Source organism: Aspergillus niger (genome assembly GCF_000002855.4).
Source record: "Aspergillus niger supercontig An04".
Taxonomy (NCBI): Eukaryota; Fungi; Ascomycota; class Eurotiomycetes; order Eurotiales; family Aspergillaceae; genus Aspergillus; species Aspergillus niger.
In genome coordinates, this window is record NT_166539.1 from 1,560,543 (window position 1) to 1,583,709 (window position 23,167).

At 49.7% G+C, this 23,167-nt stretch overlaps 13 protein-coding genes across 13 annotated transcripts; 7 read left to right on the top strand and 6 right to left on the bottom strand.

Annotated features, from left to right (window-relative positions):
* Positions 1-234: 234 nt before the first annotated feature.
* An04g06270 (uncharacterized protein) lies at positions 235-1,624 on the bottom strand (the record flags this gene model as incomplete). Its single annotated transcript, XM_001401953.3, has 5 exons — positions 235-262; positions 598-725; positions 907-1,055; positions 1,129-1,382; positions 1,449-1,624. The coding sequence occupies 5 exons, from the start codon at positions 1,622-1,624 to the stop codon at positions 235-237; spliced, it is 735 nt and encodes a 244-aa protein (XP_001401990.3).
* Positions 1,625-2,266: 642 nt separating this feature from the next.
* On the top strand, positions 2,267-2,893 carry An04g06280 (uncharacterized protein; the record flags this gene model as incomplete). Its single annotated transcript, XM_001401954.1, has 1 exon — positions 2,267-2,893. One exon carries the CDS (start codon positions 2,267-2,269, stop codon positions 2,891-2,893), a length of 627 nt encoding a protein of 208 aa, XP_001401991.1.
* Positions 2,894-3,070: 177 nt separating this feature from the next.
* An04g06290 (uncharacterized protein) lies at positions 3,071-4,361 on the bottom strand (the record flags this gene model as incomplete). The annotated part of the gene is made up of 3 exons (XM_001401955.1): positions 3,071-3,637; positions 3,688-4,123; positions 4,198-4,361. The coding sequence occupies 3 exons, from the start codon at positions 4,359-4,361 to the stop codon at positions 3,071-3,073; spliced, it is 1,167 nt and encodes a 388-aa protein (XP_001401992.1).
* A 414-nt stretch (positions 4,362-4,775) lies between these two features.
* Positions 4,776-5,731, bottom strand: An04g06300 (uncharacterized protein; the record flags this gene model as incomplete). Its single annotated transcript, XM_001401956.3, has 2 exons — positions 4,776-5,557; positions 5,608-5,731. The coding sequence occupies 2 exons, from the start codon at positions 5,729-5,731 to the stop codon at positions 4,776-4,778; spliced, it is 906 nt and encodes a 301-aa protein (XP_001401993.3).
* Positions 5,732-6,612: 881 nt separating this feature from the next.
* On the top strand, positions 6,613-7,524 carry An04g06310 (uncharacterized protein; the record flags this gene model as incomplete). The annotated part of the gene is made up of 3 exons (XM_001401957.3): positions 6,613-6,936; positions 7,013-7,410; positions 7,473-7,524. The coding sequence occupies 3 exons, from the start codon at positions 6,613-6,615 to the stop codon at positions 7,522-7,524; spliced, it is 774 nt and encodes a 257-aa protein (XP_001401994.1).
* A 385-nt stretch (positions 7,525-7,909) lies between these two features.
* On the top strand, positions 7,910-8,642 carry An04g06320 (uncharacterized protein; the record flags this gene model as incomplete). The annotated part of the gene is made up of 2 exons (XM_059747578.1): positions 7,910-8,225; positions 8,311-8,642. 2 exons carry the CDS (start codon positions 7,910-7,912, stop codon positions 8,640-8,642), a joined length of 648 nt encoding a protein of 215 aa, XP_059600631.1.
* Positions 8,643-9,216: 574 nt separating this feature from the next.
* An04g06330 (uncharacterized protein) lies at positions 9,217-10,380 on the bottom strand (the record flags this gene model as incomplete). The annotated part of the gene is made up of 3 exons (XM_001401959.1): positions 9,217-9,692; positions 9,755-10,246; positions 10,314-10,380. 3 exons carry the CDS (start codon positions 10,378-10,380, stop codon positions 9,217-9,219), a joined length of 1,035 nt encoding a protein of 344 aa, XP_001401996.1.
* A 627-nt stretch (positions 10,381-11,007) lies between these two features.
* Positions 11,008-11,529, top strand: An04g06340 (uncharacterized protein; the record flags this gene model as incomplete). The annotated part of the gene is made up of 2 exons (XM_001401960.1): positions 11,008-11,184; positions 11,242-11,529. 2 exons carry the CDS (start codon positions 11,008-11,010, stop codon positions 11,527-11,529), a joined length of 465 nt encoding a protein of 154 aa, XP_001401997.1.
* Positions 11,530-13,808: 2,279 nt separating this feature from the next.
* An04g06350 (uncharacterized protein) lies at positions 13,809-14,882 on the top strand (the record flags this gene model as incomplete). Its single annotated transcript, XM_001401961.1, has 2 exons — positions 13,809-14,229; positions 14,302-14,882. The coding sequence occupies 2 exons, from the start codon at positions 13,809-13,811 to the stop codon at positions 14,880-14,882; spliced, it is 1,002 nt and encodes a 333-aa protein (XP_001401998.1).
* Positions 14,883-15,190: 308 nt separating this feature from the next.
* An04g06360 (uncharacterized protein) lies at positions 15,191-15,391 on the bottom strand (the record flags this gene model as incomplete). Its single annotated transcript, XM_059747579.1, has 1 exon — positions 15,191-15,391. The coding sequence occupies one exon, from the start codon at positions 15,389-15,391 to the stop codon at positions 15,191-15,193; it is 201 nt and encodes a 66-aa protein (XP_059600632.1).
* A 688-nt stretch (positions 15,392-16,079) lies between these two features.
* On the bottom strand, positions 16,080-16,544 carry An04g06367 (hypothetical protein; the record flags this gene model as incomplete). The annotated part of the gene is made up of 1 exon (XM_059747580.1): positions 16,080-16,544. The coding sequence occupies one exon, from the start codon at positions 16,542-16,544 to the stop codon at positions 16,080-16,082; it is 465 nt and encodes a 154-aa protein (XP_059600633.1).
* Positions 16,545-17,500: 956 nt separating this feature from the next.
* On the top strand, positions 17,501-19,878 carry An04g06370 (uncharacterized protein; the record flags this gene model as incomplete). The annotated part of the gene is made up of 3 exons (XM_001401964.3): positions 17,501-19,504; positions 19,682-19,755; positions 19,842-19,878. 3 exons carry the CDS (start codon positions 17,501-17,503, stop codon positions 19,876-19,878), a joined length of 2,115 nt encoding a protein of 704 aa, XP_001402001.3.
* An 869-nt stretch (positions 19,879-20,747) lies between these two features.
* An04g06380 (uncharacterized protein) lies at positions 20,748-22,362 on the top strand (the record flags this gene model as incomplete). The annotated part of the gene is made up of 6 exons (XM_001401965.3): positions 20,748-20,867; positions 20,931-21,009; positions 21,121-21,761; positions 21,816-22,103; positions 22,153-22,212; positions 22,261-22,362. The coding sequence occupies 6 exons, from the start codon at positions 20,748-20,750 to the stop codon at positions 22,360-22,362; spliced, it is 1,290 nt and encodes a 429-aa protein (XP_001402002.1).
* Positions 22,363-23,167: the final 805 nt, after the last annotated feature.

Consider the following 23,167-nt stretch of genomic DNA (forward strand, 5'->3'; position numbering starts at 1 on the left):
TGCGATTGGGCGTTGGGTTCAAGGGCGTTTTAGGGTTGCTTTTGGGTGCATTAAGAGTTAGATCTCAGATTGGATGTCAGTTACTTTTGATTTATTTTGTTAGATGATTGATATAGACGGATGTTATCATACGCTATACTTTGATATACTACTTTACTATTTCTTTCTTCTACCTGGTTCGGGTATATCAGCCTGAGTTATAAAGCCATAAGTCAGTTCTGTCGAGGTTCACTTCTACGGCATGAAGGCACATGAAACAAAACTATGCTGTGTATAAGTATAGGATCTCTATATTGTGTCAACCATCACTTATCTTGCTCGTAGGTTGTCAATTAATAACTAACATATCCGATTATATTCTCATAAACATATCGCATCTAGCCCATAGATAATGTACTCAGCTTAACCCTCAACACTCATAACAACCAATCATCCTATCCATCAACCCTACAATAAACCACCCTCTATTGTAGGAGTATCCAATCAATCTCACACATAAAGTTTAAATATAAATATATATCTCATTCAATATAATAATAAATTAAAAGAACCCCCAAGTGAAGAGGGATGGATCACTTCCTCCCCAAAAACACAAACCTCCTGACCTTCCACGCCACACCCCCTCTCGCCTCCACCGCCGCCTTCTCCAACAACTCATTCAACTCCTCCTTCTCCACCCCTGGTACCTTACTGATCAACTCCCCAAACAGTCCCAGATAGTTCATCTGGTCCAGAATTAGCGTGTACGTGTCCGGATGGCATTCATCTTGAAGGACATCGCGCAGGCCCTGCTCCGTTAGGGTTGATGCGAGGTGGATGGACCATCTATATACCACCGATCATTAGCATCTCTACCTTTATTTCCCTGAAATTGACATAAGTGTAAGAGATGCAATGGGGACATACGAAGGCATTCTTCGATCTAAACTTCCCATCAATTCTCCTCATAAGCTCCTCCGAGCTCTCGGAGACAGTAGTCTCAGGATCACTTTTCACGAGGGGTCGGTTGCCTGCGTCGTCGTTGGGCTCTTCCCATTGGATGTAGCCTCCGGGCTCTGTTGTTCATTAATATCATATCATTATAGGAAGGAGAGGTAAAACGGGGTAAAGAGAAGGGGGGCTACATACTAACAAGCTTCATCAAGTTCTTAATCACCGGCCGAGGATCCCCACCCGCCTGCAACACGACCTGCACGAGGAGTCTTGCGTGCACGACATCATACTTCTCCACGTACTCCTCCGGAATCTCCTCCAGGATGTTGAGATGCCGGAGGGAGATGTTTGATGGGAGAAATCCCGGCGCGGGGTATTGCTCGGAGGAGATGTCGAAGCCGTGAAGTGTGGCGTTGGGGTATTGGCGGTGGAGGTCGAGGAGCCAGATTCTTTTTTACAGTGGTTAGCTTCGCATTGTGGGAGGATGTGTTGTGGTGTGGAAGGTGAAGGCATACCCAGTACCGGTTCCTACATCGGCTATAGAGATGTCGCTGTTGCTGCTGGCATTGGGGAATCGGATGGATGGGTGCAGGAGGTATCCGATGTTTTCTTTCCAGATGTAGTGTTGGAGGTTGAGGCGCGTGGAGGCGATGACGTCGCGGCCGAGACGGTAGGGGTCTGTGGAGCCCATTTTTTACTATGTAAGATGTGAAGGTTGGGGGATGAATTTGAAGATAGGATTGATGAGAGAGAGAGAGTGTGTGTGTGTATGTGTGTGTATATGGGCTGATGATGGGTTGAGATGGATATGTGGCAGCGATGGAATGATCTTAAATCACTGCCATTCATACATTTTGACTCCATTCGAATTCAATTGTATACTCGTATAGCACGTGTATACTGCGTGTATAGACATCCCTAATCCAATCAAAAAGCATACCGCATGCGGGCCTGAATTAGCTCTCCCGCCCTGGAGAGAAAATAAGATAGTACTAGGGCATCGCATGGCTGGCTAGCGTTGCCGCTGGTGATGCTGACATCCGCGCGAGTCTGAAACAAGCACATCGGCATCCTGACACTCCTTCAGCATCCTGCAAGGGAATACGAGGACAGTAATAATCAACGGCTGATATCCGATATGGCATGACTTGGTAATTGAAGATGGACTGATCAGCAGTAACTTAATCATTGTATTTAAAAGTAGAAGTTGTCCAAGTAAAACACCCTTCTACCCTACCACAGACATCTGCATAATCTTATACAACATCTTCCAACACACTCACTCAGAAACAATCCCTCAAACTTTCACAACGCCACCACCACCACCACCAAAATGACAACCAAATACCCCCTAATCGAAGGCATCGACATCCACAACCCCTCCCCAGCACACGAAGCCAACGCCGCCTTCCTGCGGTCCTTCCCCATCGACCGCGCCGTCTTCCGCCTGTACGCCCGCTCCCCAGGAACCTTCCTCCCCATCATGTCCGTCCTGGACAGCATCCTCTCCGGCGAAAAGCGCACCATCCAGCTCCTCGACTACCAGCTTATTGTACTCCGCATGACGGGTCTCATCAACGCAGAGTACCTCTTCGGCATCAACGAGCCCATCTCGCGCCTCAACGGGCTCGGCGACGACAAGATTGAGGCGCTGCGCAAGGGCCTGACCTCGAAGGAATTGATCGCTATGGGCACGTGGACGGAGCGCCAGCAGTGTATTCTGACACTTGTGGAGGAGTCGATTCGCACGTACGACAATAAGGAGGAGACGATTCTGTGGGCCAAGAGGATTATGTCGGATGATGAGGTCGTGGAGTGTTTTGTCGTTCTGGGGTTTTATACTACGATTGCGAGGATGACGAAGGGGTTGAGAGTGCAGAAGGATCCGGTTATTCCGCATTTGGAGACGGCGATTGTGGATACCATCACGAAGAATGAGAGGGATGGGGTGGAGGCTTAGATTTTATGATTCGGTAGTGCTAGTTGGTTGTTCAGAGAGGTGGAGTGCGGTTGTTCTCTTATGTAGGGTTAGTGGAGTTAACTGTTTTTATTTTATGTTTTTGACTGAACATTATGTGTTCGTAGGTTGTAGTGATATGCTGCAGCCACTGCAAGTATAGGATAGTATGTGGTGAAGCTAAATATTCCCCAATACATGCATCATCCGAGCCTGCTTCGATATCCATTCCTCCTCGCGATACTCCCCCAACCCATCCACACTCATCCCCTCCAGCGCTCGATCCCACTCTGATTGTGTCCCTGCATCCCACAACTCATGGTTCTCCGGCAGCGGAAACTGCAATTCATCCGCGGTTAACAAGATGTTGCCCATCGATGCCCCATCCACCATCTGGCTCAGCGCCGTCGACCCATAGATCGTCGTGCACACTTTGTACAAAGCAATATTGAACCGTTTCACTTCCTCAATACTGACCAGCATATATTGAGCAATCGCGGGTTCTTGATACTGCTGCAGGATGCGCGGGTAGTAGAACATGCCCCTGAGGCGGCAGCTCCGGATCAGACACTTAAGCAGCAGCTCAGTATCAGTCCGCAGCCCAGACGGCTTAAGATCTATCCCGAGAGAGCCGTGCGTTTTATAAATCAAAGAGAAGATGACATGTAATAGGATCGCCTGGTAAATGGGCAATGGCCATGACCCCGCCTGGGGTATAGGTACTTCATTGGACACATCCCATTTCTCCTGCAGCTGCATTAGCATTCAGTATATAACCACAATAGATCTGCATCTACCTTTTGCTGAAGAATTGCCGAATTAAGCTGCTCATGTAGCTCGACAGCTGCACACCGCGCGCCTCTTTCTCCGCTCGCCCACAAGCCCAGCACTACCATGGACTGGACCAACATGGGAATTTCATGGCGAATGCGAAAAGTCCCCCGATGCACAAATGGCCAATGCGGGTGGAACAGCTCAAAGAACATTTTTACAAACTGTTCTTCTCTGGACACCGCTGGCCGCGGGCTCACGGACGCTGGTCGGGGTTCGGGCGCCGGCGAGTCTTCAGCCTCGCGGAGAGAGCAGCGAATGCCCCGATGCTGACATTCTGTGCAAACGGGCTTCCCTTCACATCGAGCCTTGATGGCCCGACAGTTGGAACAGGCGCGTCGTGCTCGGTGGACAGGTTCATTCAACTGATGTTTCACTCGTAGATGTCGACGCAGTGTGTCACTAACGCACGTTACTAATGACAGAACAACAAGCACGCAGGATCCTTGCGCGCTGCAAGCTATCTCGGTTTATACTTTCGTCCGAATTCCTGACCACAGATGGAACAGGGATATGTCCGATCTTGGATATGTTTGGCCTCATGGCGGCGGAGGTGCTCTTTACGCCGGTATCGGGCATCACAGTTGGGGAAGCGACAGACAAACTCGCCCAGCGGGTCATTCCTGGTTAATTTATCCATGGCGGCGGAGGGATCGCTCACTCCACAAACCAACTATATCAAGGTGGGAGGCCAGGCGATGACGGGGGGATGCCCCGGGACATGGTGAGTGGGAGAATAGTTAGTATAGAGAGTGTGGCTGCTGTAGAGATGCGGTGGGTTATGTAATGGCGGGTGGGATACTCCGGCACTAAACACTCTAAAAGCATCATTTTAACTCTCTAACCCTTAGGCTACTGCATTCATTCTTTTTCCTATTCTGGTTGAAGGATAGCGTGAGATTTTAGTCTTCTTTGCAACCACTAGTCCGATAACAGTTATACCACTGAACCTGGCTCGTTTATACAATACTTAAACCCCTGCCTCCAACTGGGCCAAGCGCGCACCAAATCCTGCATGCTTTAGTCTTGCCGCACTGCTCCCATGCTCTGGAATTTACACCTGCCAGCTCTTCGTTCTCGACGAATCATGCTTGCAACCAAAGCTGAGGCCTCGTTCCAAAGCTCCCTTTCGACCGGGCTGGGCGACTTCGGTGATGTCCGAGTTCGTCTCCTCCACATTTCTCTCCTCCGCTGACTCGCCTCGGTTGCGCCCTAGGCGCTGAACCTTGGACTTTCTAATGCCATACCCCGGGCCCCCGATGTTTCCCAGATCAATTCGCCTGCTCTCTCGCATGCCAAAGTAGAGTCCAGCAACAACGAGTATGACCACGCTGAGACTCACGGGGAGGCCAATATAAAGAGCCAACTTGTTAAATGAAGTGGGCGGAGGAGACAAAAGATGCTGCACTGGCTTGGGATGAAGAACGACTGTTGGTCCCCGTCGGGCACTTGCCCGCTTATCTGACACCGAGTCTAGCTCGATGATGTAAAGTGTCAGAGGATTCTGCTGCTTTCCTTGAAGCCATTCTTGCTGCATATGGATGTGAGTATATCCGTAGCTGTTGTCCGTCCTGTCCGAGGTAAATGTCGAATCCCCTTCCACAGAGTCCGCATATCTCAGTTCGATGGTTATTGTGGCATTCAGAGGATAAAAGTCCGCGTCCCATGTGATGTAGTAAGTCCCACCCACCGTCACGTTTGCACCATCCTCTGGGAGACAGAATGGTCGGGCAGCGCCGCGAGGGTCCCTACAGATGGGGAAGTCACCCGGTGTGGGGGAGGATCGCCGAATCGTCATGGTTGAGTTTGGGGGAGGCTCAATTCTCTCAGTCATCGCTGAAGGAGTAAGCCACGTTAGACCCCTGCACTTCTTGGGATCGGAATACCTTTGGAGTGGACAATAGCCCCATTCTTCCCGGCGACAATGTAAATGGCCTCGCCGAACGAGAAGCAAGCCATGGCTGCCAGAACTAGACAACAGGCCCCAGCTTTCCTCCAGGACTGTATCATACTTGAAGATGAAGGCAAACACTCGATTGAGGATAGATTGATTTGGTATGATATGGATGCAGTAAACTATTGAAGTATTGCATCTGTCAGTCGCTGCAAATACTGCATCTGTAGAATTCTACTAGGGTGCAGGATAGTTGATCTCAAGGAAGGCGCCATGATGAATGAGTGTGCAGTGCATGGAAACAACGAGCACTTCTAGCATGATCAAGACAGCATTGTCATTGCGACAGCATGTATGCCTGATCAGGGTCAATATAAACACCTATCTTTGCTTTTTTTTACTTTCTTTTGTTGATTCTCCTAAATCTCCCACGGGTATCACCCTACCTTTTTCCCTGGATTTATCTGTTGTGGTTACACATCGCATTAGTAGTGAAGCTGCCCGGATGGCACAGCTCCACGGTTGCATTGACTTGCCGCGTGTCAACATGTCAACACGCCAACAATGCCATTGTGAAGAGAACCAGAGACACAATACATGCACCACCGAATTAGTAGGCAAATAGTCATGTAGTGTTTGCATCTTCATTCTTCGCAGAATACAGCGCAGTCGAACCTATCGAGCTAGAGGTGTTCCAGAAGGCGGAATCCCCGCTTCCGCGGCTGTCTGGATCTCCGGGTTGGCCATTTAGAGTTAGGCCACCTGTCGCCGACGCTTACATCTCTCGCCGTTTCACTCGACCTTCAACATCCCAAGTGCCTGTCTTCCCCAGCTGCCTGCTGTCCCGTACTTTGGCTTTTGAATTTGATTTCTCTCCAAAGTGCGCCCGTCCCTTCAATAACAGCTCAGGTTAGTTTTTATCCGAGTCCATCCCCCTGGATGTGATAGATCCCCTCGACCCCCTATACTGACCACGCGTCATCAACTCTTCAGCATCATGCGCTTCACTCCGGTCGTCGCCCTCCTCCCAGCTCTTGCTGTGGCTCAGGAGCAGGTTCCCCTCGCGGACCGTGTCCAGGGCTGGTTCAACAAGGCCAAGTCCTACTTGCCTACTGCCACCCCGGTCGCCCCCGCCGCTGCCGTCGTTGAGAAGGTCGTCGAGAAGACCAAGATCCAGGAGAAGACCGTCTCCGAGTTCAACTTGACCAACTGGCAGTCCTACCTGGAGCCCGCTTCGGAGCCCCAGGACTGGTTGGTTTACATCACCGGAGGAAACAAGACTTGCTTCGGTCGCTGTGACAAGGCAGACAAAGCGTTCAATGTAAGCAAACCCTAGAAAAGGGGGTCGCACTCACCTGGAATCCATAACAATAGTCGCTAATAACCCTCCTATTTAGGAATCCGTGCTTTTGTTCTCCGCCGATCCTACCTCCCCTAACCTCGGTAAGCTGGACTGCGAAGAGAACAAGGTTCTTTGCTCTGCCTGGGGTGCCGGTGCTCCTTCGGTCTGGTACCTCCAGGTGCCCCAGGCCCAGCTTGGTGAGGAGCGCCCCACCACTCCCCTCTACACTGTCTACCTGAACTCGACCACCGTGACCCCGGAGACCATCTACAAGGTCCACTCTGAGAAGGTCTACGAGAAGACCGCTCCTTACGATGGTCCTCTTCACCCCACGGATGGCTGGCTTGCTCAGAACCACCTTCTGCTCCCTCTTGGATATGTCATCTACGGCTTCAGTGCCATCCCCAGCTGGCTCTTCATGATCGGCATCAGCTTCTTCAGCCGTACTTTCATGTAAGTTAATTTGCTCTGATCGCACCCTTTGCTATTTGTGATCCGCTACTAATGTGTCATAGGAGCCGTCGCCTTGGAAACGTCGGTGGCGCCCCCGCTCCTCGTCCGAACTAGACGTGCTGTTAAGGGAAGATAGCAGTTCAATTTAGAATGATTGGGATGTGTATATAATGAAGCAGAACGCCTGTCAAATTGGATAGCGGTGTTTTGGGTTGATGCCTCTAACTGAAGTGTAATACAGTAAGCAGACCAACATTCTAGAACAAAACAATTCTTTTCTTCCACAATCATAAGCGGCATATCAATTTGTAAAGAATCAAACCAATGAACTAGACAGAAGTAGATAGCTTTCTGATCAACAATCGTAGAAACTAGCCAACCGGCCCGCTAACGTCACCGCCGACCAAGCACATCCAGCTCCGCTCCGCCTTTATCGCAAAACCACCACTCAATCCCTCAACCAAACCACCACCCCCAACACAAAAACACCAAGAACGAAATGTCCGACCTCGACCGCACACCCCCCTCGACAGCCGCCTACGTGGTCGCGACGGCCATCCTAGCCGGCATAACGGGCTACTTCATCGGCCAAGGCAGCACCCTAGGTCTCTTCAGCAACAAAGAAAAAGAAGGCTGGCCGAACAGCTACAATGTGAAACCGCACCTAGACTCGTCGGACGAAGACTACGAATCCGAAGAGGAAGAAGAGGACAGTGAAGAAGAAGGCGACGGCACTGAGCTCGCCAACTTCGATAGCTCCAATGAAGAAGTGAAATTGGTTCTTGTCGTGCGGACGGATCTGGGTATGACGAAGGGTAAGCTTATTCCCTTTTTCAATTCTCTACAGTATTATGTTCTCTTGCTATCATTGGTTGCTTGCTACTGTTGTTTTTCGTGAAGCGCATGCTGATAGTTCTGATGTTGCAGGTAAAATCGCCGCCCAATGCTCCCACGCTACACTCGCATGCTACAAATACCTCACGGCGTACACGCCTAACAGCGGCATCCTGCGACGATGGGAATCGCAGGGTCAGGCGAAGATCGCGCTGCAGGTCAAGTCGGAGGAGGAGATGGAGGAGATGCAGGCCAAGGCGATTAGTTTGGGACTTTGCGCCAGGGTGATTACGGATGCTGGACGGACGCAGATTGCTAGTGGGAGTCGCACGGTGTTGGGGGTTTTGGGACCCAAGAGTGTGGTGGATTCTGTGACGGGACATTTGAAGTTGTTGTAGTTTTATAGTGTTGGGTTGGGAATAGAGGGTGAGCTGAGTGCCACCAGTGAAAAGACCTTGTAGGATTGGGTCGGTGCTGATATATTATATGGCGTTTTGGAGATGGGTCTCGCGACGCGATATGTTTGATTCAGCAGCATGGCTTATTTTTTTCAAGCAGCATTCTAATAGTAGACGTAAACCGAAGTTCGCACGGAAGTTGCTGATGTGATATCATAATTAACCCATGGTAGTAGAGAAGAGTCGTAGATCTTAGGAAGCCCATTCTACGTTTGGCTTTGTCTCCCATGTCATATGAGGATCTGGACTATCAGCTCTTCAGCTAAAGTAGAGTATTCGAGTGCTCAATTCGGTCATCATCTGTTTCAGGATGCTGATTTAGATTAATTAGCCCTACAGACGCCCCATACTATACTGCAGCCCCGAGAAGGATTATCTTTTTACCTCGACGTAACTTCAACCATTGATATTACTGGCTTCATTATACCATAGGCAGGGACTGCCAAACGGCATAAACTGAGGTGACTATAACTTTTGGCGCCTTTATTTGGTAGTGCTTGATTGCGCAGAGCTACTACTTCATATTTCCGGCCCGGTCCTCCATGCCTTTCAATACCCGCTTTGGCTCTCCCTCGTAACCAACTTTCTTCATCCATTCAGCTAGGCTTTTGATTCTTTGCGGGTGGATCTTGTCAAGCATTACAAAGTCGCGTTTGATCGCATGGCCTTCACCCCAGTATCTCCACCAGGCCGAGAAGTTTGCACGCCAAGTCTGTACCGACTCATCACGGGGAGTGTCAGACCCAAGGGCCCAGTTCGCCGGTGCACCAGGATATGGCTCAGCAGCGGGTAGGTATTGTTCGAGCGGCACATAAACATGAACACTTACCTTACCAGTCACCGACGAGAAAGTCTTCGCTATCTCGGAGAACGAGACTTCTTCTGTTCCCACCACCAGGTCAAGACCGGCTGACTCTTTGATGTTGTCGAACAGCCACAGACTATAATGACCAACGTCATGGAGTGCGGTCAGTGGAATTTTGCCATCCCCTGGTTTCGTCAGTTGGTCGAATATCGAACAAGCAACCATCAACTAAGCTGATCACACTTACTTGCTGGGTTGGCCCACAAGAAGCTCCCGTCTTCTTGTTTCTGGGGCACAAACATGGCGTCAAAGAGCATGTCCATGTAAGGACCAGTGGTGAGTATGCTGCTCTTCATAATCCCTTCCTGACCCTGGGCGAGAATAAACTGCCCGATTCTGCCTTTGCCATCCATATGGCCACAGTGGTAATCCTCGTTCCACCCAGCGTTTTTGAGCACATATTCAATGTTAGCCCAGACGTAATGCTGGACACCTTCCGCCCGCGCAATTTCATAGGCACGGATGCCGTAAAACAGCTCATTTTTCTCACCGAGCGTGAACCCATCAGTATTGACCCATGCCCCATAGACGCCCCTAAAGGCGGTATGTAAGTCCGACTGATTATCTTGAGAACCCTGGATCAGCCGAACATTAGGGAGTTGGAGAAGTGCCTGAGCACGAGCAGAGGTTGGATTGCGTGTTAATACGCGGACGCTATATCTCCCGCTTTTTGCGAGCGCTATTGTAGAGCAATAGATTTAGCTTTTGTACAGACATCAATCCAAGAGATATAATATATTACTCACCATGGACAACAGGGATGCCTTGGGCCCCTGTCCCGCCGATAACCAAGATATCTTTGAGGTTAGACATTTTTTGAGTTAATCTAGCAGATGATCCCAGGCAGAATTCGGGCGGACTAAAGGCCTGATATATAACCCTACCTGTGGTCAGAGTCTCTCCAACCTGGTACCTAGGAACATAATAACGCATCCATATCGTGTTATATAGCACAATACCGTTTCATAATGTTTATTAGAGGACCGATTACCTCTTAGTGTTTCACGGTCGGTAGTTGATAACGTTACTAATAATTGATTACAATGAACTCCGAAGGGGTGCCAGCATAGTTACCAGGGTAGCGTAATCAATGAGGCGAAGCAACGCATCAAGTTATGTGTTACGGCACCCTTGTTAATCAACTAGTTGAGGTGACATTTCTAGCACCCGAACCCAGCATCTGAATCTGCACGGGGTCGGGATGATTTGATGGTACCCCCGCAATTCAATGTGTTATGGTGGGAGGAGTGGAGTAGAATTCGAAAAAGATCAGTAATCATCAGCAACCGGAAACGAATGTTATGCTTCATCTCTCTCAGAAAGAAGCTTATATTGCAATGGAATCGCTCTCGGTGACATCAAAGCACCTACATATCAGAATTTGCGCCAGTACTTTCCGGGATCGCTTCCTCGTTTATTCACCAAAACTTATTATACAATATGCCTGACTGGAGAATTTATCATCCTACCGGGACCTTCACAGACCCCGAGCACAAAGAGAAACTGGCCGATGCTATTACCTCGATGTATACTCAAGTTGGGCTGCCGGCATTCTATGTGGTGGTCATTTTCATTGAGATGCCTCCCGGCACTCTCTATCGAGCTGGAGTATCTTGCGTAAGTTCAGAAGAACCTGTATAATAGTTAATTTACTGAGCTTGTATAACGAAATAGCACGCGAAAGGGGTGAAGCCTTTCGTCCGGCTTACATTCAGTCATATCGCTAGGCACTTTCCTCCGGGCGAGAGCCCTGAGAGGACGGCATTTATGAATCGGGTCCACAAAACTGTGAAACCGTATCTTGCAGACAAAGGATACAACTGGGAGGTCAACGGCGAGGAGCTTGAGCGCGAATTTGTGCATATTAATGGTCTCAGGATTCCTCCTACAGGCTCGGAGGATGAGCAGAGATGGTTTCGCGACAACGAGCCGTCGCCTTGGGGGCCTTATCTTACAGCCTAGCCTGTTACCATCTCAGCTGTATCCATGTTTTCGCTACCCTAGTGAAGCGTAATGACGACTTGGGTATGCATCTTATTATAGTTAGGGATCCATTGGGCAGGAAGTATTTGGGCATTTATTTCGCCCTCTCCTACCTATTCCGTGGATCCTGTTTAAGTATGGAAATTGATTGCGCGCAAACAGCCAATTTGCTTAATCAAAGCACCAATTCAAACGCGGATTTGCGTGAGCTCCGAACAGAGTTGGACGTTCTTCGTTCAAATAGAACTATGACCCCCAGATTCCCTTGTTCTATGCTGCTTCTGCTGCCTAATAGATAGTTGTCCTTCTCGTCCACAGAATTGGGTGTATTTGCGGGCCGACAAGAAACGGCGCCAGTTCTTAGAGACCCTCTGTTGTGGACAAGATCTCCTTTCCTCAGTGCGGCAGGCCTGGGCCAAAAACTTCAGGATATCAGGATGATATTACAGCATTCACCGGGAACGACTTGCGGTTCAAAGATTGTAATACACTGCCACGTCCGGCAGTACGTTCTTCAGAGTATTCACAGTTCTGATTATGGCTGGCTGCGGGCTGGCTGCGGGATAGTCGGATAGGTCCCGGTCAGAAGGCGACTCACGGATCCTCCGAAAATGGAATAGGCGCTTAGAAAATGTCAATAGCTGGATTCTCATAGGTGTCAGGAATATATAGGTTCGCATGTTGGGGTGGCTTCTATCGAGGTGGTGAAATCGCTATCTCTAGTTGGCCGACAGTCGATCCCTGATTATGGAGTCTGTGATACACCAGTAGCTGGAATTAAGAGAATATATCGTGCCATCCTTGCAAGAATAGGAAACTCACGCTTATATTCTTTCCAGAATTCCCAGGGCTTCTGTCTCTTTACCCCCCGGGCAAGATATCTTGCAATTCCATTATCTTCAGGCTTTGTAAGCTGGTTCTGAGAGGCACAAGCCGCATTAAGATCACAATCATTCTTATCTGGGGTCCTCCCTGGTGAGGTTTGTAAAACTATCGCACTTGAGTTATGATAGAGTATCTCTTTGTATCGGTAAAAACTCTCGTTTAAGGGCTGCGTGACAGTATTTAACGTAGTTAATTCACGCTGCCAGTCTGTTGGTGCAAAGTACCGAAGTTCTTTAATAGGCAGAGAACTGTTGCAAATGTATAGGTATTGCCGTATACTTCGCAATTCGTATTAGTGTAATACTTTGACAGCTTTTTTTTCGTAGTCTGAATTGCCTGAAGCATGCGCTTCTTCTAGATACTTTATTTTTTCTTCACTTACTCTCAGTCGTATCAAGATAAGATAAGAGCCTATTATAAATCCTATAGTTAAATATTACTTCGTGCTACAGTATATGATCTTGACATTCTATTAGACGGATAGGGTAGATTGTTAGTATGGTCACGGCCGGAATATATATATATCTTTTGTTCTGAAAAATATATTGATAGGCTGCATAAGAGCTATATAACTATATTTCAGTAGATAGTACTAATGAAGCGAGAGTTATGCTAGTGTGAATATCCGTAATATATATATATATATATTTCCTCGCGGGTATAGATAAATATGTGATCTGATGTCCAACGGAGAGGGCATGCCGGTCTAGTCACAGCCACAGCGGTACCAATACCTATTTTCTTTCTTCGCAAGACATTCCTTGATGATTCACTGGCCTAGGCTCGAATCTCAGCGAGCAAGGTTTTAAGGAAAAGGTTATGGGAACATTGGGAATCATTCCTGCAACAGTGATTAGTGATATCGCCGAACTGTTAGCATCTAACCTCCCTCCCACCCAATGCTTCTTCAACCCCACTTTTCGCTATTTAGCGGGTTTTTGCATACAATATGGCCGGGTAATATATACAAGAATATACGGATAGATTCTCAATACTACCTATACTGCCCTCTTGCTTCACCAAGTTTTGACGTGATTTGACGCGCTTTTCGTGGAATGGTTGTTATTTGAATAGTTACAGTAGTTTTACGCGTGGGATTATTCTGAAGTGGGCGGAACAACCGGGAATTAACGTTATCATTTCGTGATTTTATGATTTGTTATTTGGCCCGAATAAGTACCTCGGGGTATGGTATATTGCAATTCTATATTTATAATCACCCTGTTCTGAATATGTAAACTGTACGGAACACCAGATTATACGTTTCGAGAGGTATAAAACTGGGGAGGACAAAATCTGGAACTGAGATCCAGCCAACGGTATATTATCTCACCAGAAATTATCACCGAATTTCCACATCCGATCCTGTCACCATGCCCTGCGGTCTCGTCTTTATCACAGGAGCAACTGGCTTTATTGGCAGTGCCGTTGCTATCAAGACTCTACAAGCTGGCTATAGTCTGCGGATTAGCGTTCGCAAGGAAGAACAGATTCCTAAAATAAAGGCGGCACTCTCTGAATTTGAAGATAAGATCGACTTTGTCGTCACCCCAGATATCACACAGCAGTCTTCCTTTGCTGGAAGGCTAGATGGAGCTAACTATGTGCTGCACATCGCTTCGCCCATGCCCCATGGAACCAACCCAGAGACATACTTTGGACCAGCTGTCAAGGGCACCACCGCTATCCTAAAGGAAGCTGCTAAGGTTAGCAGCATCAAGAAGGTGGTTATTACTTCTTCGATCGCCGCTTTAATACCCATCTCGGGTCTTCCCGAGGGAGGAGTCATTAAAGGTGAGCCATCAGAGCTGGATGCATTCTTTTGTCTTGATTATTTTAGCTAGATACTGAACCCCATTCCGACAGAGAACAATGACTGGGACTTATCGGTCGACCAGACCGCTGACTTGACTGGTACCAACGATGAAGCCACGAGCATGAAGCTCTACCATGCCTCTAAGCTTCTCGCAAACCAAGCAAGCTGGGACTTCAAGAAGAGCGAGAACCCTAATTTCTCCCTTGTGACTATCCACCCTGCCTTTGTGTATGGACGCAACCCTCTCCAGACCACTGCCGAGGAGCTGAGTGGCACCAACGCCCTTTTCTTCCTTACCGTTGCCGATGGGAAACCCCTGGCCCCCATCACTGCTGTCCATATCGACGATGTTGCCGAGAGCCATGTCAAGGCTTTGGCCGACAATATCCCAGACGGGTCGTCGTACTTGCTCGCTGGGAAGAAGGCCTTTTGGAAGGACGTGGCAAAGATTGTGAAGAAGGAGTACCCGCACCTTGGGTTCAAGATCTCGGAGGAGATTGCTTCAGAGCCTTGGCCGGTTGATACAACCAAGGCTGAGACAGAACTGGGGATGCAGTGGCGTTCGTTGGAGCAGATGACGAGGGATGTTATTGACCAGCAGATCGAGCTGCGCAGCCAGGCTAAATTCTGAAAAATGTATGGAGTGATGAACGATCACATTGTATTAATAGACAGTTCGGCTTTGGTGCCCACTAAGGAAGGAACAATGCGCTTACCTTGCATCAACGAGATTATATGGACTAGATGTTGGCAGACTGGTACACCAGTAGCTACTTGGATACTATGCTTCAGAACCAGGTCCGACACCTCGGTCTCAACACCACCAAAAGTCGGAGTGGGTCTGATTATCATCAGCTCGACCTGCTTAGCGATAAGCTAGCGGAATCCTGACATGCTCAGCTGAAGCTCCTTATAGCTCAGCGTCTGGTCGTCGTCGCTTCAATTGATATAGCCCATGATCGTCGTACTGGTCTGGATTTTCTTCCCGTACTCCCGCAGCCGTGTAATCCAGCCGAACGGAGCGCGTACCCCGAACATTAAGAACCGCTCCCGCATCTCATCCAAGGCGTCGGCCGGGTGGGTTACCTGGCCGGGTTCGGCGAACTGGACGGCCTGCAGGACCATCAGCATCTGGGCCATCTTGACGAGCCCTGATAGATAGCTCATATAGCTATAGGGCTTCAGAAACGTCTGCTGCTTGACATCAATCCCGAAAACAGCAAAGATCCGATAAAGGTGCTTTCAAAAAGATCTTCCTTAATGGTATGGTCGAGCAAGGCGTTCGAAAATGTTAGGCAAGCTTTATCGAACAGTTCTTCGGTCTGCTGCCGCTGATTGGCGCGCTACGATGGTTCGAGATCTTTGCCTTAGATCGGCAGATCAAGCAGCTGCTGGCCATAGATCTCCATCCAATCAAGCGCGGCGAACTGAGTGGTATTTAGTTGATAGCAGAGCAAGAGAGACTAATTAGTCTGGCTACGATGGTAGGTGAAGCAGACTAGGCACTGCCAGATCTGGTAATATTAATAGTAGGTTGCTCGCCGGAGATGGACCTAAATTAGTCAACTCCAGATTCCCAGACGGTGGAAGAAGATATTAGTCTGGATCTGATCTACTTTATTAATCTGGCCCTTCTTAATCGTATAATAGGCCTGATTGATTAATTACTAGATGCTAGCAGTAAACTGCTCAAGCAGAGGCTTAGTTATGGAATCCGGCAAATGGCCTAATAGAGTGATGGCTGTCAGGCTCTGCTTGTGGAGGTATTTGGGCTAGTACGTAAAGCTCCAGCTAGAGTGATACCGTAATTGGATGTGGATTGATAGTACTAGGGATCTAGCCATCGGCCTGCTTGGTAGCGGCCTGGCCCTCCGGTAGAGCCTGCTCGACCCGGGCCCGAATAATCGCCACCGAGGTCTTTAGAGAAGCTGCTTCCTCTATTTTTGCGTCGGCAGGAACTCCATATTAATAACTTCACAAAAACAGACTGCCTGAGTGACTGAGAAAGAAGCGTTGACAGTTTACTATCCGGTCCGCTAGACGATTTTGAAGGCAGGCCTGGATTTGAGCAATGATTGTCCACGCACAAAGAGCATGTACTTAAAATCACAGCCAGTGTGCTTAACCAACCGTTGAGTCGTAGCCAGATTACACGCATTATTCGAGGCCATAATGCTAGATGCAGGTATTGAGAAGCTCCCGGGCCTTTTGCTTTTATTAGGATAGTGAAAAGAAATACAGGAGAGAAATTCAATACAGTTTCTAATGATGATTGATGGTGATGTTGAGCCATGGTAGAGGATTGTCAAGATAACATCAATATAAGATCATTAAGTGAAGACTGCGTGGTGGTGGTTCCTCAAGAGGTGTCGGAGTTACATCGACCCGTCATTATTATGCGCATATCTTACATAAATGTTTGACCTTGGCATAAATTTCGTGCCACACTGGGGCATTTCGGAAAGACCGTCCACTGAAAGTTATGTATCAATTGACGAGAACAAAAAACTAAACGGCTTGATAGACGATAACCGATTTATATAATCGGTTCAGACGGTATCCAGTACATATATGCATGTGCATGTGCGCATCTACAGGACTACATACATATAATTTTACTGATAGTAATGTTGGCAGGTCATGGTTTTTCCCTAACCTCAGTGACCGACGGCCAATTCGGTGAAGGGAGTAGGAATATGACGCCGTCAGCAACCAGGAACTCCAGCCGAGCTCACCAAGTTCGAAAACAAGGGAGCTCAAGACCCGAGTGAACACCCAGCGCCAACCTTTAATCTGAGATCTGTCGACCGGAAGTGCAAAAACCATCCACAAGATGAATGGCTCCTTAAGTCGTCGAACTGTCCAGCGTTCAACCGAAACACAAAGAAATAACAGCCGAAGCCGCACCCTCCATGAACGGGATCGCTGAACACAGATCCGTGTGTGTTCTGTTCTGAAGAAAAGAAAAGAAAAAGAAGAAGAGAAAAAATTGAAGAAAGGCGCCTTTTATCCGCTGCGCCAAGCTCGCGCTAAGAGTTTGTCGCGCTAAACCTTACCGAGATGGGTATTGATTAGGTAAGTGCTTGTTGGCGCGCGCTCTCGCCGGTCGGTCAGGTTCGCCGCTGCGGCGGGTTGAATATCTCATATCCGTCACTTCAACTTGTACGTACGCCCATCGGTTGAAAGAGTCATCAACAACTGACCGTCTGTTTCTCCAACTTCATCCTTCCCCTGCCATCTGTCGCCACCATGGCCGACGCAGTTTCCATCGAGCAGAATAACAAAATCCGAGCCGCGCTCGGATTAAAACCCTTGCCTGTTCCTGGCGCCGAATATGAAGACGACTCCGACTCTTCCGCCTCCGAAGATGAAGATCCCGGCAGTACCCTCGAGTCGCGCGAAGCGATGGCCGGATCCAACTGGAAGAAGATGCAAGACGATGCCGAGGCGAAACGGAAACGGGAAGAGAGAAACGCTGCGATCAAGCGGGCACGAGAGCTGGCGCAGAGAGATGCCAAGTTACAAGGCACCACGCTGGGTGAATCGGGTGATGCGGACCAGGACACCAAGGCGTGGCTGATGCAGGCGAAGAAGCGACAGAAGAAGATTGAGAAGGAGCGGGCGCGCAAGCTGGCGGAGGAGTTGGAGGAAAGAGAACGTGCGGCGGAATACACGGCGGTCGATCTGGCTGGTATTAAGGTAGGGCATGAGGTGGGCGATTTTGAGGGAGGCGAGGATCATATTCTTACGCTGAAGGATGCGACGATCGATGAAAATGAGGAGGAGGGGGATGAGTTGGAAAACGTCGATTTGAGGGAGAGGGAGAAGGCTACGGAGCGGACGGAGTTGAAGAAGCGGAAGCCGGCGTATGATCCTACGGAAGAGAACTCGAGTATCTTGGCACAATATGATGAGGAGATTGATGGTAAGAAGCGGAAGCGCTTTACTCTGGATGCTCAAGGATCTACGGTGGAGGAGCGAGAGGCGAAGCGACAGGAGGTGTCGGGTAAGTTGAACAAGAATATCGTCAGTTTGGACTTGGAGACGGAGACGACGACACCGGCGTCCGACTACATGGACATCAGTGAGATTAAGATCAAGAAGCCGAAGAAGAAGAAGGCCAAGGCTACGAAGCAGAGAGCTATTCTTGATGACGACGAATTATTCCCTACGACCGAGTCGACGACTACCCCGAATGACAACGCCATGGACGTTGATACCAATAACGGCGCACCCGTACCCGCCCCCGCCCCCCGAAAGTGGGCAAGTGAAGATGTTTCGTTTGTCGATGATGATGATCTACAGGCCTCGCTTACCCGCCAGAGACGTGCTGCGTTTAAGAAGCGACAAAAAGTGCGACCGGAGGATCTTGCTCGTCAGCTCAGAGAAGAGGGTTCTCAGACACCGATGGAAAGCGGTACGCCTGACGGAAACGAAGAAGAGCCCGGCCTCGTCATCGACGAAACCTCGGAGTTTGTCTCCAATCTACAGAAACCCACCCTCCCAGAGCGCCGCGAGAGACAAACCACGACCCCCGCCGATGAATCACGTGCCAAGAGTGAAGGCCCCAGCATCAAGGCAGAGGACGAGGATGTGGAGATGGGGACCTACAATGACATTGAGGACGAGGAAGATCTCAAGGCACGGATCAAGCGCGAGGAGTCGCAGGCCCAGCAGCAGATCAGCACTACGGGCTTGGACGAAGAAGCGACTCTGGATCAAGGTCTCGGTGCTACATTGAACATGCTTAAACAGCGTGGTCTAGTTAAGGGCTCCGACGCCGCGGACAACAACTCTCTACTGCGCGACCGCCATCGCTTCCTGCAGGAGAAGATGCGCATGGAGACCGAGGCGGAGAAACGCGCTCGGCAGCAGCGTGAACGCGACCGTGCCTCGGGCAAGCTGGACCGCATGTCAGCGCGCGAGAGAGAAGAATACGCTCGGTGGGAGAACAAGCAGCGCGATCAGCAAGAGGCGCGACACATGGCAGAGGTGTTCAACCGCGAATACAAGCCGGACGTGCAGCTCAAGTACGTGGATGAGCATGGTCGCGCGATGAACCAGAAGGAAGCGTTCAAGCATCTCAGTCATCAATTCCACGGCAAGGGCAGTGGCAAGATGAAGACGGAGAAGCGGTTGAAGAAGATCGAAGAGGAGAAGAAGCGCGAGGCGATGAGTGCACTGGACAGCAGTCAACATACCGGTATGAACAACGCCATGGGAGCGACAGCGCGCAAGAACCGCCAGGCCGGTGTGCGGCTGGGCTGAGTGATGTTGCTTCTCTCGGACTGTTGTAGTAGATGATGACCTTCACCGAAGACCTCCATTTTTGGAGGCACAATAATGATCCTCAGCGGTTACTAGGCTATGCGATGTTTGTACAGATTATACCAATAGAACGTCACATATTATTCTATCTATGTCCAATAGATCGATCCGTTTTCGGTGGTCGATAAAGCAAGCAAGCAGCACGCGGTTTTGTCCGATGTTGGATGGGTAGAGAGGTAAGATGGACTCGGTGCTCCGAAGATACTGCAGGATGTCCTCAATACTCCGTCGATGGTGTAGCAGAGCTATTGAATCGGGATAGGCTTGGCGTGTGGGGGAATTTAACCGAGGCCGAGTGATATTGTCCGAGGCGGTGGAGTGCAACCACGGTTCTGTGCATAGCTAGCTATTCAAGGATTGTTGTAAAGCTACCGAGGATATCAAGAACGTAGTTAGCAGAAGGGGAATGGAGTCAATGCTGCAGATTTATATACAAGTAGTAGTTGATGGTGAGATGATGGGAAGTGGTGACTAGCAAGTGGTAGGGGGGTGTAGATTAATTACCCCAACTCCTCGTGAGGGGAAGGCCAACCTCAGCCCATCCATGGATTTTCCCTCGATACTAAAAGAGTTCACCGGGGAGAGCGGGACGGGCTCATCATTTGTGGTGCGATCTGTCAATGAGGGAATCCACGCTCCGTGATGATGACATTTGACATCTCATGTTAATCAGATAGTAGTCAATCAGTTAGGACTTAGTAGAGATATATACAATTCTATTCAAGATGCCATTGAATAAATAATATACTACGATGGAGTTGCATCCAAGGGATAATATGTGCAGCCTGCTTCTTGCTTCCTGCTTCCTGCTTCCTGCAGCTGCCAGCCATGCCATGCAAACCAGCCAAACAAGCAAAAAGTCACCTGCTGGCAATGCGGAGGGCGTGGCCAATCCGATGCCTCCCGCGTTTCTCCCCGGAAACTCCCTACAGGACTAACTCGACTAGTCCAAAGGCAGTTCCAGTGACTCAAAAAATAAAATAACTATCGCCGACCTCGTCTCTCCCGCTCGTCTCCTCCCCCGATTCCAGCCTTCATTCAAGTACTTCTTGCCAGCTCCCTTGGCCCCGGCCTTTTCTTCTGATCATCTCCTCCCTGGTCTCTTGGAGTGCTTGCTCATTTCCTCCTCTTCTTTCTTCTCTTCCCTGTTTTCCATCCTCCATTCACCATGCTGTCCACCCTCAGAGTCGCCAGCCGTAAGGCTGCTACCCGTGACGCTAGTGTGCGCACCGTTATTGTCGGCGCCAGACACGCCTCCGCCTGGTCCAACGTGCCTCAGGGTCCTCCCGTAAGCTCTCCAACGCCTCCCAATTGCTCTTGTGATGCCATTGCTGATCCATTGGCTCTATAGGATGCTATCCTGGGTATCACCGAGGCCTACAAGGCCGACACCTTCAAGGAGAAGATCAACCTTGGTGTCGGTGCTTACCGTAAGCATCACCCTGTTTCAGTTTAACTTTCCAACCATACCATCTCCCGATCACGCCAAACAACCAACTTCCAACGTTCAATAGTCTGACAACACCTTTGCGATCAAACAGGTGACGACCAGGGCAAGCCCTACGTCCTGCCTTCCGTCCGTGCTGCAGAGGACAAGGTTGTCGCCACCCGCCTCGACAAGGAATACGCCGGTATCACCGGTATCCCTGCCTTCACCAAGGCTGCTGCTGAGCTGGCCTACGGTGCCGATTCCGCCGTCCTCAAGGAGGACCGTCTCGTCATCACCCAGACCATCTCCGGTACCGGCGCTCTGAGAATCGGTGGAGCTTTCCTGCAGCGCTTCTACCCTCACGCGAAGAAGGTCTACCTCCCCACCCCCAGCTGGGCCAACCACGCCGCTGTCTTCAAGGACGCCGGTCTGGAGGTTGACAAGTACCGCTACTACAACAAGGACACCATTGGCCTTGACTTCGATGGCCTGCTTGCCGACATCAAGGCTGCCCCCGAGAACAGCATCATCCTTCTCCACGCCTGCGCTCACAACCCTACCGGTGTCGACCCCACCCAGGAGCAATGGCGCCAGATTAGCGACGTCATGAAGCAGAAGGGTCACTTTGCCTTCTTCGACATGGCCTACCAGGGCTTTGCCAGTGGTAACGCTGACCAGGATGCCTTTGCTCCCCGTCACTTCGTGAAGGAGGGCCACAACATTGCTCTTTGCCAGAGTTTCGCCAAGAACATGGTAAGACTGATGCATGACTTGATGTATGATTCTTCAGTATTAAGCGATATATAGGGTCTGTACGGCGAGCGTGTCGGTGCCTTCTCTCTCGTCTGCGAGTCCGCCGAGGAGAAGAAGCGTGTGGATTCTCAGATCAAGATCCTCATCCGTCCCTTCTACTCCAACCCTCCCATCCACGGTGCCCGCATCGCCTCGACCATCATGAACGACGCCAAGCTTAACGAGCAGTGGCTGGGTGAGGTCAAGGGCATGGCCGACCGCATCATCGAGATGCGCGCTCTCCTCCGCAAGAACCTGGAGGAGCTTGGCAGCAAGCACGACTGGTCTCACATCACCAGCCAGGTAGGATCCAGAACAATGACTGACACGAGTAATCACTGACAGGCGACAGATTGGCATGTTCGCCTACACTGGTCTCAAGCCCGAGCAGATGGACGCTCTGGCCAAGGAGGTAAGCCAGCTTGTTCCTTATATCTCTTGCAGACACTAACTCGTCCAGCACTCCGTCTACGCCACCAAGGACGGCCGTATCTCCGTGGCCGGTATCACCAGCGGCAACGTCAAGCGTCTTGCCGAGTCCATCTACAAGATCACCGGTTAAGTGAGCATCCAGGGAGGGGACCATTTGCTCATAGAAAAAACGTAGATCAGGGATTGGTATCCCGTTGTACTGATATCCATGTGTGACATTAGCATATCTAAGTATCTAAGCAAGTTTCAACGATTCGGATGACATTATTGCTGTCCAGCATGACTCGTAAACCAATTGACTTTCAACCCAAGATGCTAAATACTCTAGGCCTAGACCATCCATATCAATTTGCATCCGGACCCTCCGAAAACACAGGTCACATAGCAGGCAAACCCACATACACATACTTTTCTGGTACGGGATCTGTCGCCACACCAACGCAACGCACGAGTCGGGCGAGACATGTAGCGGTGTAGATAGTAGATAGCCCAGATCAGATCGCACTTACATCCTCCCCAGCCACCACGAGTGAAGAAAGAGAGGTATGAGTTGGCCCTTTCATGCGAGCCATGAAGAAACCGAAGGAATTGGTCGATCTATCAGGAGCATGCTGCCTAATTGGTACGATGTATGAGATGCCGCATTACTGCTACTTACATTACAGTAGTTTGAATCTTTTTTTTTCACGAGGCTGGGAGGGAATTGGATAGGATTGTGCCTTGTTTGTTTGAACGTATTTACTAACAACTAACTAGTTAGTACGGCGTAGTGTAAGAAAGAAAGTAGCTAGCCCCTGAGTCATATCATATCATATCATATCGTTAGGGCACCTTTCTTCGGGCACAGTCATCCGGGATCAGTAGACTATGGGTAAGTGGATTGCCTGGTTTCTGCAATCTTTGATCTGGAGATCTCTCGTACGATCCATCGGTGT